Here is a 14,794-nt window from a genome sequence, read left to right as displayed (position 1 = left end):
GACTGCAACGAATAATCAGGACTGCAGAGAGAATAATCAGAGCTGACCTTCCCTCCATCCAGGACTTATACAGGTCAGGGTCAAGAAAAGAGCTGCAAAATCTCTGCAGACCCCACACAACCCTGCACATAAACTGTTTAGAGTTTATCTTCAGGCCGCGCTACAGCAGCACTGTTTACTAAAACAGCTGCACCAAAGACAGTTTCTTCCCCCACAGCTGTTTCTCTGTGAACATTTATAGAGTACAAAACAACAGCATACAAATGTTGCAAATGCACCCTTTTATTAGATATGTGTATATTGTACATTGTAAATTTGTATATTCTGTATACAAAAACAGAACAAAAGAGCAAGTGTACCGGAGTCAAATTCCTTGTTTATATGCACGAACTTGGCAATAAAGCTGATTCTAACCCGTTGCTTACACGTGATCTGTTCCTTTATGCCTTCCCCAGCCTAGCAGTGTCTACAAATATGTGGCTGGTTTGCTCAAGGCACAGCTTTCCTTCTGATACTTGATGGCAGATACAGTGGCTTTTAAAACTATTCATACTGCTTAAATATCTGCATAATTTGTTACAACTACAAATTTCAAATCATTTTACATTACAAAGTAGCATCTAATTGTTTTTTTTCACTGATTAAAATCTGAAAAGTATGGCATGAAATTGTATTCAGCCCCCCCCCCCCAACCCTGATAACCCTAATTAAAATTTATTTTGGCCAATTGCCTTTAGAAACCTAAATGTTAAATAGAGTCCACCTGTGTGTAATTTATTATATTCGCTGAAGACAAAAAATAACAGTGAACATCGCTATGAACACACCACCCTTCATGCTTTGAGGAAGCCTTTCTTCAGCAGGGACAGGCAAGCTGGTCAGTTGATGGATTAAGCTAAATAGAGAGCAGGTCTGGAAAAAAAAAAACTGTTAGAAGCTGCATAGACTTGAGATTGGGATTTGCTGACTTCCAGCGACACAGCAACCCTAAACACATATTTCAAGCTACAATGGAATAGTTTATTTAAAGCATTTCCATGCGTTAGAATGGTCCAGTCAAAGTCCAGATGTAAATCCAACTGAAAATCTGAGTAGAGACTTGATGGGTGCAGTTTATAGAGACAGAGCTATTTTGCAAAGAAGAATGGGACGAAACCTCAGTCTCTAGCTGTAAAAAGCTGGTAGAAAGATGTTCCAAAACATAAAATCCAGGAACTCAAGCCAACCCTAACTAAATGTACACTTTCCTAAACGGAAAGAGCCAACAGTGGCTCACTTTATAAGAACGTTTTGATCTAAATATGAAATATGCCAGTTTCAGGAGGAGAAATGTGCTTATTGTAAAATAAAAATTGATTTAAAGATGTAACTACAGGTAATTTAAGAGCTGGTATGTACATATAGGCATATTTAAGTCTTTTTAGGGTTTGTGTTATCATGCTGACTTGTTAAATGCATTTTATGTTTTCCATTATTACTAAGAGAATATAATGAATAAATTAGAGAGGAAAGATTTCCATTATTACTAAGAGAATATAATGAATAAATTAGAGAGGAAAGATTTCCATTATTACTAAGAGAATATAATGAATAAATTAGAGAGGAAAGATTTCCATTAAGGGCCATGCTTGCTAAATAGACAAGTGCTCTTGAGGCTCTGCTTTGCTTCATTGTTACATCAGAGGAGCCTTTTGTCTTCGGATTACCAGTGGGCCTTCCTCTCTCTGGCAACCAGCTCCAAGAAGTGGGAGTGGTTTGCATAGAGGGCAAAGGACAAGTCCACGTCCACCCACTGGACTTCTCTTGCGTCATCGCCGGCTTGCAGAGGCAGCGCGCTCACGCTGTTGCCTGCAAAGACAGGAATATTTAGAGGATGAGTATTCACCGGTAGCGATAGGATGTTTAAAAAAAACAAAAGGAAAAGTTACCCTCTTCATCATGAAAGTTGACAGCGACCGTCTCCATCCAGGCATTGTCAGTGTTTCTTGGATCATCAACATAGCCTTTGTAGACCTGAAAGGAGACAGATGGAGAAAAGGATTTACTATATTCTCTAAAACTGTTTGTGTTTTGTTTCACTGCTTCCTTATAACCATATTTGGTCACTGGATCTACATCCAGTGACCAAATATGCCAGTATTAAGACCCCTTGAACTTTTTCACATTTTCTTATATTAAACCCACAATTTCTAATAGAGTTTATGTGACAGACAAAAACAAAGCAGGGCATAAAACTGGTGAAAAGTGTGGCTGGCCTTTGCATTTAGCACCTTGGAGTCTTACTTTGTAGAACCACCTTTTGCCACAAGTCTTTTGGCTAAGTCTCTACCAGCTTTGCTCAATTACAGTCAGACAGGATGAGGGGGGGCTTCTGTGATCAGCAACTTTCAGTTTGTCACAATCTTGGCAAAGACTGTCAACTGGATTTAGGCCTAGACTTTGACTAGGCCATTCTAGTTCATGAATAATCTCTGATCTTAACCATTCCATTGTAGCTCTGGTTCTAGCAGGTTTCCTTGCAGAATTGCCCTGATTTTAGCTCCATCCATCTTCCCATAAACTCTGACCAGACTCCCTGTCCCTGCTGAAGAAAGGCATCCCCACAACATGACGCTGCCACCAGGGCTGCACAATGCATTGAATTGTAATAGTCATCACAATACTAATCTGTGCAATATCACAATCACTGCAATCACTTTGGACTGGTTGGATGCAAAGAGTGGTGGTGGTGGTGGTGGTGGTGGTGGTGGTGGTGGTGGTGGTGGTGGGGGGGTGGGGGGGGTGTATTGTGATGAAGGAAAAGACAGAAAAGGCTGTGGAAAATGTGGGTTAATCATAACTAATACTGTTATAGCAATATTAAATAGTAGCATCACAATTATATGATTCCCTGATACCGTGCAGAAAAATATTTAATCCTTGCCAGCCTTCCATAACTGCCAGATTTGTGGATCTCAGACCTAACTGCTGTCCTGCCAACAGATTCTCGTAACCTGAGCTGTGGATCCTGGCAGCTCCTCCAGAGTTACCATGGGCCTCTTGACTGCTTCTCTGATTGATGCTTTTCTTTCCCGACCTGTGAGTTTAGGTGTACGGCCATATCTTGGTAGATTTGCGCTGCTGGATGAGAAGTTCTAAGCTCCAATTTTATTTTATAACCCAACTCTGCCTTAAAACCCTCTAGAACTCCATTCCAGACCAGTTGGATGTGTTTCTTGATCTTCACAGATAATTTCACATAACAGCTGTATATACAGGGGTCGGACAATGAAACTGAAACACCTGGTTTTAGACCACAATAATTTATTAGTATGGTGTAGGGCCTCCTTTTGCGGCCAATACAGCGTCAATTCGTCTTGGGAATGACATATACAAGTCCCGCACAGTGGTCAGAGGGATTTTAAGCCATTCTTCTTGCAGGATAGTGACCAGGTCACTACGTGATACTGGTGGAGGAAAACGTTTCCTGACTCGCTCCTCCAAAACACCCCAAAGTGGCTCAATAATATTTAGATCTGGTGACTGTGCAGGCCATGGGAGATGTTCAACTTCACTTTCATGTTCATCAAACCAATCTTTCACCAGTCTTGCTGTGTGTATTGGTGCATTGTCATCCTGATACATGGCACCACCTTCAGGATACAATGTTTGAACCATTGGATGCACATGGTCCTCAAGAATGGTTCGGTAGTCCTTGGCAGTGACGCGCCCATCTAGCACAAGTATTGGGCCAAGGGAATGCCATAATATGACAGCCCAAACCATCACTGATCCACCCCCATGCTTCACTCTGGGCATGCAACAGTCTGGGTGGTACGCTTCTTTGGGGCTTCTCCACACCGTAACTCTCCTGGATGTGGGGGAAAACAGTAAAGGTAAACTCATCAGAGAACAATAAATGTTTCACATTGTCCACAGCCCAAGATTTGCGCTCCTTGCACCATTGAAACCGACGTTTGGCATTGGCATGAGTGACCAAAGGTTTGGCTATAGCAGCCCGGCCGTGTATATTGACCCTGTGGAGCTCCTGACGGACAGTTCTGGTGGAAACAGGAGAGTTGAGGTGCACATTTAATTCTGCCGTGATTTAGACAGCCGTGGTTTTATGTTTTTTAGATACAATCCGGGTTAGCACCCGAACATCCCTTTCAGACAGCTTCCTCTTGCGTCCACAGTTAATCCTGTTGGATGTGGTTTGTCCTTCTTGGTGGTATGCTGACATTACCCTGGATACCGTGGCTCTTGATACATCACAAAGACTTGCTGTCTTGGTCACAGATGCGCCAGCAAGACGTCCACCAACAATTTGTCCTCTTTTGAACTCTGGAATGTCACCTATAATGTTGTGTGCATTTCAATATTTTGAGCAAAACTGTGCTCTTACCCTGCTAATTGAACCTTCACACTCTGCTCTTACTGGTGCAATGTGCAATCAATGAAGACTGGCTACCAGGCTGGTCCAATTTAGCCATGAAACCTCCCACACTAAAATGACAGGTGTTTCAGTTTCATTGTCCAACCCCTGCATACTGACATTAAACTACAAATAGCTGGACTTAATTTACTAATTAGTTTTTTTGCCCTGGATTTAATTTTCAGGAGTCATAATATGGGGTACTGAAATGCATGCCACACCTTTCTGATTTTTATTTCTCAAAAAGGCTGATAACATGTATCCTTTTCATTTTACCTTGCAGTCTTGCACTACTTTCTGCTGCTCTATCAAATAATAATAAATACATCTATATCTGAACATACCCATCCACCATTTGTTTCTGGCTGAAATACATTTGGTTAAAATGCGACGGTAAACTGTTTGGTCTGAATTAACTACTCACCTGAAACCCTGCTGAGTCGAAGAGTTGTTTGATGCGTTGTTGGATTTCACCTTTCTCCGACTGCTTCAATGAAAGCGAGTTGAGGGCTTCCTCCGAGAACTCCCGCTGCAACGTGAGGGAAATCTGTTCTCCTGGGTCCACCATTCCCTGTCAAAACCAGCAAGCATGGACAAAGAAGTATTTCATAGCATGCCAGGGAGTCCCAATATCTCAGACTTAAAAAGCAGGAAATGGCTTCAAAGCTTTATTTGCCCAACTAAAACCAGTTAAAAACAACCCCAATTCTAGCGTGGTATCCTAAAATTAGAAATCTGCTCAACAAGTTTGATCATTTCATCTGTCACAGCTGGAGGGGAATTGTTGAAACAGTCTTCATGGGAATCTTGGATACTCTCAACTCCTCCAAACAAACACATGTAAGTTTATTTTGTCATTCTCCACAGCATCCCTGAGAGCTTTAAAAAATGAAAGCAGAAACATTCACGGTAAACATGGTACAAAGCAGCAGGTCCAACTAAATAAAATAGAAATATGGACATCACCTACCCCTGGAATGGCCCACTCCCCACAGTCTTTCCTCTTGATTGACACAAACTGTAGGATGGGCTTTGTGGAGGCTGGGTGATGAATCTTAGCTCCGCTGGCATCTACCTTCCATCTGCCACACAAAGTAATGTGTTCAAAGAAAACAATCCTCTACAATGACAGCCAGAAGTTTGCATACTACCATCAAGGGCATACAGTACATGCCATAATTAATTCAGGGTTTTTAATTATGCATTTAAATCATTCTTTTTTTCCACGTTGGACTGAAAATAGGAACCGGATGCCCAGGTTTGAATTTATCCACACAGGTCAGAATTACATATACAGTCATTAGTAACTTAAATTACCTTTAAATTGCAGAGAAATGGGCAAACTCCTGGCATAACTCTGCCTGGATATTTGATCACTCCTCTTGGCAGAAGTCTAAGAGATGGTTTAAAATTGGCACATTTAAAAATGGTTCCCAGATTTTCTGCAATGGTCGAGGCCATTGCAGGTGTTTAATGTTAGCCTGATTTCTCCGCGTCAAATCCAGTTTAGATGTGTTTTTGGGACTATTTCCTGTTCAAACACCTGATTTCTCAAAGTTGTAACCATCTATCTGTTGGTCTGAGGTAAAGTTAAAAACAACATTTGGAGGTGGTCCTCGGCCTTCATTATCCGATCAGCTTCGCATAATTCACCAGTACCACTGAGAGCAAAACAAACCCTAAGCAAAATGCTAAAACCACCCGGTTTGATAGCCTCACTTCGACTCCTCTTACACAATCAAACTTTCCTCCAGAAGTGATTTGTCTCGTCCATGTTGGCAACTGCAAATTTCTGTTGACCTTGAAGGTCACCATTTTGGAACTGAGCCTTGTTTCCTGGTCTGCATGAGCTTGGTCCATGTCAAAGTTAAACGAATTGTGAACAGACAATGGTGCCAGACACGCTTCAAAACTGGTTTTGGAATGGATAAAGTAGAATAACATTAGGCACCCTTAATGGGCCCGACCTCAACCGTTACAAAGGATTTTCGACTATGCTTAAAAGCCAGGTCCACGCCAGGAAATTAACCAATTTAAATGAGTTCTACCATTTCTAAAATGAATGGCGGTTAGATATACAACCAGAACTATGTCAAAAGCTATCAGCTACAAAAACCACCTGAGAACAATAATCCACCCTGGAAAAGAATGCAACATTACAAGAAATTAATTATGACGTTCATGCAAATAATAGGTGAATGAGAACTCTACATGTTTTACAAAAAAAAGGAACAGGTTTAATTTATTGACTGTGGGATTTCTCTCTTGTAAAATGTAATAATAATCAAAATGTTAATTTACACTTAAATAAAAGTTACCTTGTGACAATGGGATCAGCAGCATGGTTGGGTCCCCATCGTCCAAGCAAACCTCTTCCAGTCATACCAGTGCGTCCAAAAGGATTTCTTGGGAGAGTAAGAAACCAATAGCGATATAATCAGGAATTTCAGGTTCAAACACAACAACTCTACAGTAAAGACCACAAGGCAGATTGGCAGTCCTCCACTGAGGAGCAAGCACCCACAGAAAGCCCTCATCCAAACGTTTTGTGCATTAATATTAAAGTTTCATTAGGTCTGGCTTTCACATTTTATACTGCAGCTCTATACTGCAAAGGCCAGCTGCACACACACTATGAGGTTGCTAACCGGATCTCAGGGAAACGTTTAAAATAACTATTTAACTTACAATGGCTTCCCATTTTCCACTTTATAGCTTCCCTCAAAGCTCGTCCTGTCCACAGTACCATCCACAGCATTGAACTTTGGAGAGAAGGAACTGCAGGACAGACAAATAATAAACAGACATTGTAGAAATACCTTGGAAAAGTATTCATACCTCTTGAACCTTTCAACATTTATCACACACAGCCACAAACTTTAATATATTTTGGGGGGATTTTATGTGATACCAACATCAACATCAAGTAGCTCATGACTGCGAAGCAAAAAGTAAACATGATTTTTACGTTTTTTCTTATATAATGAAAATCTAAAGTCTGGTATGTTTTTCTATTCAGTTTCCCAAACTCGTACACCCCTAAATGAAATCATGTACAACCAATTGTGTTCTGAAGTCCCTCAACAAGTAAATAGAGGACTCTTGGGCGTAAATAAATGTTAGTATAAGTCGCCATGTACTGGGGATTCTATTTCTAGCAGGGACAGGGAAGCTGACATGCAGATGCATGGAGCTATATACAGGCCAAACCTGGAAGAAAACTGGTTAGAGATTCACATTCCAGCAGGGCAATGATTCTAAATATGAAGCCAGAACTACAATAGAACGATTTAGATCAGAGCATATTCATGTGTAAGGAAACCTAGTATTACTCCAGTGAAAAATGCAATTAGGAATGTGTGGTATGACTGGAAAATCAATATTCACAGTTGCCCACCATTCAGTCTGACTGAGCTTGAGCTATTTTACAAAGAAGACTGAGCAAAAGAAATCTGTCTCTGGACATGCAATGCTCAAACATTTGCAGCTGTAATGGCAGCAAAAGTTGATTCTATAAAAATTTGAATTGGGGGAGCTGAATACAAATAACACATCACTTATCATGTGTTTACTTGCAAAACAAAGTTGAAAACCATGCATCAGTTTCCTTCTACTTCAAAACTATGCACGGGTGTGTTTAATTAAATTAAATTCAAATTCAAAAATACTTTATTAATCCCAAAGGGAAATGAAATGTTGTAGCTCATATTATGAAGGTTTCCTCAAAGAGCCGTTGTAGATGCTGATGGCTGTGAGCAGGAAGGATCTCCTGTAGCGCTCCGTGTTGCAGAAGATCTGAAGAAGCCTCTGACTGAAGACACTCTGTTGTTGTAGGACAGTCTCATGAAGAGGATGCTCAGGGTTCTCCATAATGTTCTTCATTTTATGAAGAATCCGTCTTTCCACAATGATCTCCAGAGGTTCCAGAGGAGTCCCCAGAACAGAACCAGCCTTTTTTATCAGCTTGTTGAGCTTTTTTAAGTCCCTGGTTCTGATGCTGCTTCCCCAGCAGATGATGGTAGAAGAGATCAGACTCTCCACAACAGACTTATAGAAGATATGCAGCATCTTGCTGCAAACACCAAAGGACCTAAGCTTCCTCAAGAAGTACAGTCTGCTCTGTCCCTTCTTGTAGATGGCTTCACAGTTGCATCTCCACTCTAGTCTGTTGTCCAGGTGAACACCGATGTATTTATACTCCTCCATCACCTCCACTTCTTCTCCCATGATAGAAATAGTTTTTGACTTATTCCTGTTTCTCTTAAAATCTACAATCATCTCCTTTGTTTTATTCACGTTCAAAATGAGATGATTGTTTCCACACCATGCCACAAAGTGGTCCACCACCTTCCTGTACTCAGCTTCTTGTCCATCTCTGATCCACCCCACGACTGCAGAACCATCAGAGTATTTCTGCAGATGACAGGAGTCTGTCTTGTACTGGAAGTCTGAGGTGTACAGAGTGAAAAAGAATGGTGAGAGTACAGTTCCCTGTGGGGCTCCTGTGCTGCTGACTACCTGGTTAGACTCACAACCCTTCAGTCTCACAAACTGTGGTCTGTTTGTCAGGTAGTCTTTGATCCAGGAGATTGTTGAGGCCTCCACCTGAGTCTTCTGGAGTTTCTGACAAAGCAAATCAGGTTGGATTGTATTAAATGCACTGGAGAAATCAAAGAACATGATCCTCACAATGCTGCTGGCTTTGTCCAGATGACAGTGGGTTTGTTGAAGTAGGTGTATGATGGCATCTTCAACTCCAACTCCACAGCGATAAGCAAACTGAAGGGGGTCCTGATGGTTTACTGTTTGCTTACTCAGGTGGGCCAACAGGACTCTCTCTAGGACCTTCATGATGTGAGATGTCAGGGCAACAGGTCTATAGTCATTGAGGACTGATGGGTGATTTTTCTTTGGTACCGGAACAAGACAGGAGGTCTTCCACAACACCAAAACCTTCTTCTGGGCCAGGCTAAGGTTGAAGAGGTGCTGCAGAATCCCACAGAGCTGCTCTGCACAGGCCTTCAGGACTCTAGGGCTGACATGATCTGGACCTGCAGCCTTATTCTGATTCAGTCTCTCCAGTTGCATCTTCACCTGACTTGAGACACACAGGTGGAAGGGGGAAGCAAAGGAAGCATCAGCATCTTCTGATATGGTTGAAGGCAAACATGTAGAAGCAGAAGGGTCTAGGGCTGAGGTGGAAGATAAAAAATGTGAGGTGTTACTGGACAGCTGTGGGTCCTGTGGGTCAAAGGAAGGTGGAATGTCTGTTTGGCTGTGAGCAGGAGAGGAGGATGCGAAGCTTGTTTCTGAACTGAACCTATTGATGAATATGTTCAGTTCATTGGCTCTGTCCAGACCTCCATCGGTCTGATCATCCTTCTGCTTGAAGCCTGTGATCTTCTTTATCCCTGTCCACACATCTCTGATATTGTTTTGCTGGAGCTTGCTCTCCAGCTTCTTCTTGTACACCTCCTTGCTGTCTCTTATCTTGACTTTAAGTTGCTTCTGTAAACTCCTCAATAATTCTCTGTCTCCCTCTCTGAAGGCTCTTTTTTTCTTGTTAAGCAGGTCCTTCAGGTCACTGGTGATCCAGGGTTTGTTGTTGGGGAAGCATCTCACGGTTCTGGTGAGGATGGTGTTATCCACACAGACGTTTATATAGTCGGTTACACACTCAGTCATGGCATTGATGTCCTCTCCATGTGGCTGGCACAGTGCGTCCCAGTCTGTAGCCTCAAAGCAACCTTGCAGGGCTTCTTCAGCTTCTTGTGACCATTTTCTCACAGTCCTCTTTATTACAGGTTGCCTCTGAACAAGGGGCTTATATTTCGGGCAGAGAAAAACAAGATTGTGATCTGATTTGCCTAGAGGAGGTCTTGCTGTAGAGATGCAAGAGTCCTTGACATTTGCATAAAACAAATCCAATGTTTTGTTTTCTCTGGTAGAGCAGCTGACAAACTGTTGAAAAGTTGGAAGTGTAGCAGAGAGTGAAGCATGGTTAAAATCACCAGAAATTGCCACAAACCCATTGGGGTTTTGTGTCTGTAGCTTAGCAACAACTGAGCTGATGGCATCACATGCAGTGTCGGCAACATTGGAAGGTGGAACGTAAACTGTTGCCAAAATAACACTGGTAAACTCTCTGGGTAAATAATATGGATGAAAACTTACTGCCAACAGTTCAATATCTGGACTGCAGAGACGACACTTCACAGTAATATGTCCTGGATGACACCATCTGTTGTTCACAAGTACTGCCAGTCCACCTCCTTTACATTTGCCGCTCCTCTTTAAATCTCTGTCTGCTCGTGTGGTTAAAAAGCCCGGCAGAGAGACACTGGAGTCAGGGATATGATCCTGCAGCCATGTCTCAGTAAAACACATAATACTGCATGCCCGGTACTCTGGCTGGGTCCTTTGTAGGGCTTGGAGTTTATCCAACTTGTTTCCCAACGATCTCACATTGCCCATCATAATTGACGGAAGAGATGGTTTGAACTTCCTCCTTCTCTCTCTTCTCTTAGCTCCTGCTCTGCATCCACGGCGTCTCCTTTTCAACTCATCAGGGATTTGGGGTTGTAGTTGAAGTATTATTTGAGCTTTTGAGATATTAATCAGCTGCTCCCGGTTGTAAGAAACAACCATGTTGCCATGGCAATGCATCATAACAAATGTCCAAAAATAGAAAGTATTAAGAAAAATCCTCCAAGCTGCACAGCATCCGACACTGGAGTGGACAGTCATCCAAAAAAAAAATCAACTGTATCCACCACAAGAGGAATAGTTCCCAAAAAAAAAAAAAAATCAGAATCAAAAGTAACAGAGCTACTCCAACCTGCTGCCACCTTGAGCGGTGCAATTCTAGAATTATTCTAGAATTATTTTAGAATTAACCAAAATCCCAGTAAACATGCATTTAACTGACAACACGTACAAACTTTAGGTGGGCTGAATACTCTTGCAAGACAGTGTGAAGAAGATAAATCTATACTCAAAACCTCTGTGATTAAACTATCTAAAGCTCAGGTAAGAGTAAACAGTTCAAACCGACATCCCCTATTTATCTAAAAATTTAAGTGTTGCTCACCCAATCTCAGGATCAGCCCAGAAAGGTTTCTTTAAAACAACTGGAGCAGTGTAGCTCACTGGGTCATACTGGGGCCAGTTCTGATTCCAGTCCACCTTGTCATCAGGTAAAGGAAAACGCTCGATGGTGGACTCAGGATACTGTGGCCATCTGGACTTTAAATGAGGGGCTGCTGAGGAGGACATGGTCCCGATACTGGTGGTGTAAAGCTTACAATAATCCCCACAAATAGGTTTGATGTGTTTACTGGTAAAATAACGGGATGAGAAAAGTACAGTAAATAAACACAGATTACACCACTCACAGATTATAACCCACTGCTTTCTATTTACAATGTTTCTTTAAAACCGTAAAATAATATTAATGTTTGTAGTTAAGATGCTCCTACTTTGCTCCAGGGGTGCAGACGGTAAACGGGAGTCCGAACAGAGTAATCGTCAAACGAATCGCGCCCGCCCAATGTCGTCTGCTAGATGAAAGAAGCATTTAATAAACTATGTTGGCTAATCTTCTACACTTTCTCACCCGAAAGCAGGAAGTGCACCGTCTTGCGCGGTGACGTAGGCAACGGCGTACAGCCATTAGACGCGTTCAGCTCCCTGGTGACACGATTCCCATAAATTTTTATCTGATTAAATACTAATGTGAATATTTTTCAGCTGGTTTGTCGGGAAAACTGCAACATGGAGCTAAATTTTATGGAGCTAAATTTTATGGAGCTAAATTTTATGGAACTAAATTGGGGCCATAAAGTTTGTTCAAACGAAAAAAATTTAAACCTGAAAAATAAAAGTTTGTTCAAAAGAAAAAAATTTGAACCTGAAAAATTTTTTGAACCTCCCCCCAAAAAATTAGAAAACTGGAAAAAAAGTTTTGCAAATGAAAAAAAAACTGCTGTGAAACTGGAAAGAAAACACAGTTCAAAACTACTTTTCAGATTCGTTTTTTCTTTTGAACTTGCGGATTTTTTTTTTCCGGCTTCAAACATTTGGCCCTGTTTTGGCCTGGGGGGCGGGGCCTCAGATCACGGGGGTGAGGAATCATGACTGACAGCTCAACACAGCGGCTGAACAACATGTTCCCAGCTGTTGCATTCGGGACCATGGGAACTGGAATTATCTGTAATACATCATCGATATTCTATATATATGTGATTGCTTTTGAAAGATAACATGCTTCATCGATAGAAGCAGCTGACATGAATACACGACACGCATCTCAGAGGAGAAAATATGATCTTGACAGATTGACAGCATTTTAAATCCGTGTTGGAGATTTCCCATGCTCTCAACATAAAGCAAAAGAACCGCCAGACTAAGCGGCAGGAATGAAACCGGATGCAAAACGAGCCGGTATTTTCCGAATATCTTTGCATAATTAAGCCTGGACTTGTTTTCACATGGACTGGACTCGGGTTTTGGTTTCTGGTGCATTTTTGATTAAAAACGTGTTTGGTCTCCATTTAGTGAAGTGACTCACAGCCAGGGGCAAACTGGCATACGGGGCAACCGAGGAAATCCCCCTGGTGCAAAATTTCAGTTGCAAAACTTTTTTTCCAGTTTTCAAATTTTTCAGGTTCAAATGTTTTTGTTTTCAACAAACTTTAATTTTTCAAGTTTACATTTTTTTGTTTAAGCAAACTTTTATTTTTCAGCTTCAAATTTTTTTGTTTGAACAAACTTTATGGCCCCAATTTAGCTCCATACTGCAATTATTCTACTGAAATTGTAATATATATCATAAAAAACGTTTTATGCTTTATGACATTTTACAGTACCTGTGAAAAACATACTATTATCCAATTTTTCCTTAAAGAAAAAAAAACCCCCACTAAACTCATACTAGCCTACTAATAGTTCTACCATTTATTACCCAGTAACATTAAAATATTAATAATAATCATCTTTATTGGTCATTGCACATGTACATTACAACGAAATTTGTCCTCTGCATTTAGCCCATCCCTTACAGGGATCATCCCTTACAGGGAGCATCCTTTACAGGGAGCAATGGGCTGCCATTGTGCGGCGCCCGGGGAGCATTGTGGGGCTAAGGGCCTTGCTCAAGGACCCAGAGTGGTAATCTGTGGGATACAAACCTGGCCCCTTGTGTCCCCTCTGGAACACAAATCTCCTGTTCTAACCACTATGCCACCACTCCCCATTAGGTGTTCAATTTTTATATGGGTATGATGTTATACACTACCAGTCAAAAGTTTTAGAACGCCTTTCTCATTTAATGGTTTTCTTTATGTTTACGACTATTTACATTGTACATAGATTCTCACTAAAGGCATCAAAACTGAATGAACACACATGGAATTATGTAGCAAACAGAAAAGTGTAAAATAACTTAAAATATGTTATATTTTTAATTCCTTAAAGCAGCCGCCCTTTGCTGTGATTACTGAAATATTAACCTTTGGCCGTCTCTCAATGAACGTCTGGGAAGTTCTTTCAAGACTCTTTGGAAAACCATTTCAGGTGACCACCTCATGAAGCTCAGGGAGAGAATACCAAGAGAGCAAAGCAGTCATCAAAGCAAAGGGTGGCTATTTTGTAAAAATCTAAAATATAAGAAAGTTTAGAGTTATTTCACACTTTTTGTTTATTACATAATTCCACATATGTTCATTCATAGCTTTGTTGCTTTTGGTGAGAATAAATAGTCATGAAAATAACGAGATTCATTGAGTGAGAAAGTGTATGTAAAAGTTTTGATATACTATAATCTATCTATCTATCTATCTATCTATCTATCTATCTATCTATCTATCTATCTATCTATCTATCTATCTATCTATCTATCTATCTATCTGTCTGTCTGTCTGTCTGTCTGTCTGTCTGTCTGTCTGTCTGTCTGTCTGTCTGTCTGTCTGTCTGTCTGTCTGTCTGTCTGTCTGTCTATCTATCTATCTATCTATCTATCACAAAATGATAGTCAGACGCTCTCAATCAGGTTTTTCTGGTAGACAGCAAAATTTATGGTTCCATCAATTATGGGAAATTTAGCATGTCTTGAATGTGTGTGTGTGCGTGAGTGTGTGTGTGTGTGTTTACATCTGTGTATGAATAAAGAGCACCTTATAAGAATTATCAGGAATCATTAAAACTATTTATGTCAAGGACATAGGATGAAGAAATGGAATGATTAAATAAGTTTACTTCTTCATTCCCCCTTTTCAGACATAACAACCAAATAAGGTGGTATATTTGAGTAAGTGTGGGTATATATTCTTACAGTTGTATATTATGGGTAGTTATTGTTTACAATATTAATTCATTTGTATT

The 14,794-nt window shown here is 40.8% G+C and overlaps 1 protein-coding gene across 1 annotated transcript; it reads right to left on the bottom strand.

Annotated features, from left to right (window-relative positions):
- Positions 1 to 1,610: 1,610 nt before the first annotated feature.
- LOC124863155 (ADP-ribose pyrophosphatase, mitochondrial-like) lies at positions 1,611 to 12,052 on the bottom strand. The gene is made up of 8 exons (XM_047357418.1): positions 11,893 to 12,052; positions 11,505 to 11,750; positions 7,103 to 7,192; positions 6,733 to 6,819; positions 5,385 to 5,496; positions 4,839 to 4,985; positions 1,929 to 2,013; positions 1,611 to 1,848 (listed from the first exon to the last, which is right to left on the bottom strand). The coding sequence occupies exons 1-8, from the start codon at positions 11,988 to 11,990 to the stop codon at positions 1,703 to 1,705; spliced, it is 1,011 nt and encodes a 336-aa protein (XP_047213374.1). The 5' UTR covers positions 11,991 to 12,052; the 3' UTR covers positions 1,611 to 1,702.
- Positions 12,053 to 14,794: the final 2,742 nt, after the last annotated feature.

This window comes from Girardinichthys multiradiatus, chromosome X (assembly GCF_021462225.1).
Source record: "Girardinichthys multiradiatus isolate DD_20200921_A chromosome X, DD_fGirMul_XY1, whole genome shotgun sequence".
Taxonomy (NCBI): Eukaryota; Metazoa; Chordata; class Actinopteri; order Cyprinodontiformes; family Goodeidae; genus Girardinichthys; species Girardinichthys multiradiatus.
The sequence above is the reverse complement of the archived record's forward strand: the minus strand, read 5'-3'. Positions and strand labels throughout refer to the sequence as shown.

What these genes read in the sequence shown, in the direction of transcription:
- LOC124863155 (XM_047357418.1), bottom strand. Translation starts at nt 11,990, where the DNA reads ATGCTTCTTTCATCTAGCAGACGACATTGGGCGGGCGCGATTCGTTTG. An exon ending in GGGAGTGGGCCATTCCAGGG is followed by an intron (nt 4,986 to 5,384) that starts GTAGGTGATGTC and finishes TGGTTTTGACAG; the next exon opens with GGAATGGTGGACCCAGGAGA. An exon ending in TCGACTCAGCAGGGTTTCAG is followed by an intron (nt 2,014 to 4,838) that starts GTGAGTAGTTAA and finishes GTCTCCTTTCAG; the next exon opens with GTCTACAAAGGCTATGTTGA.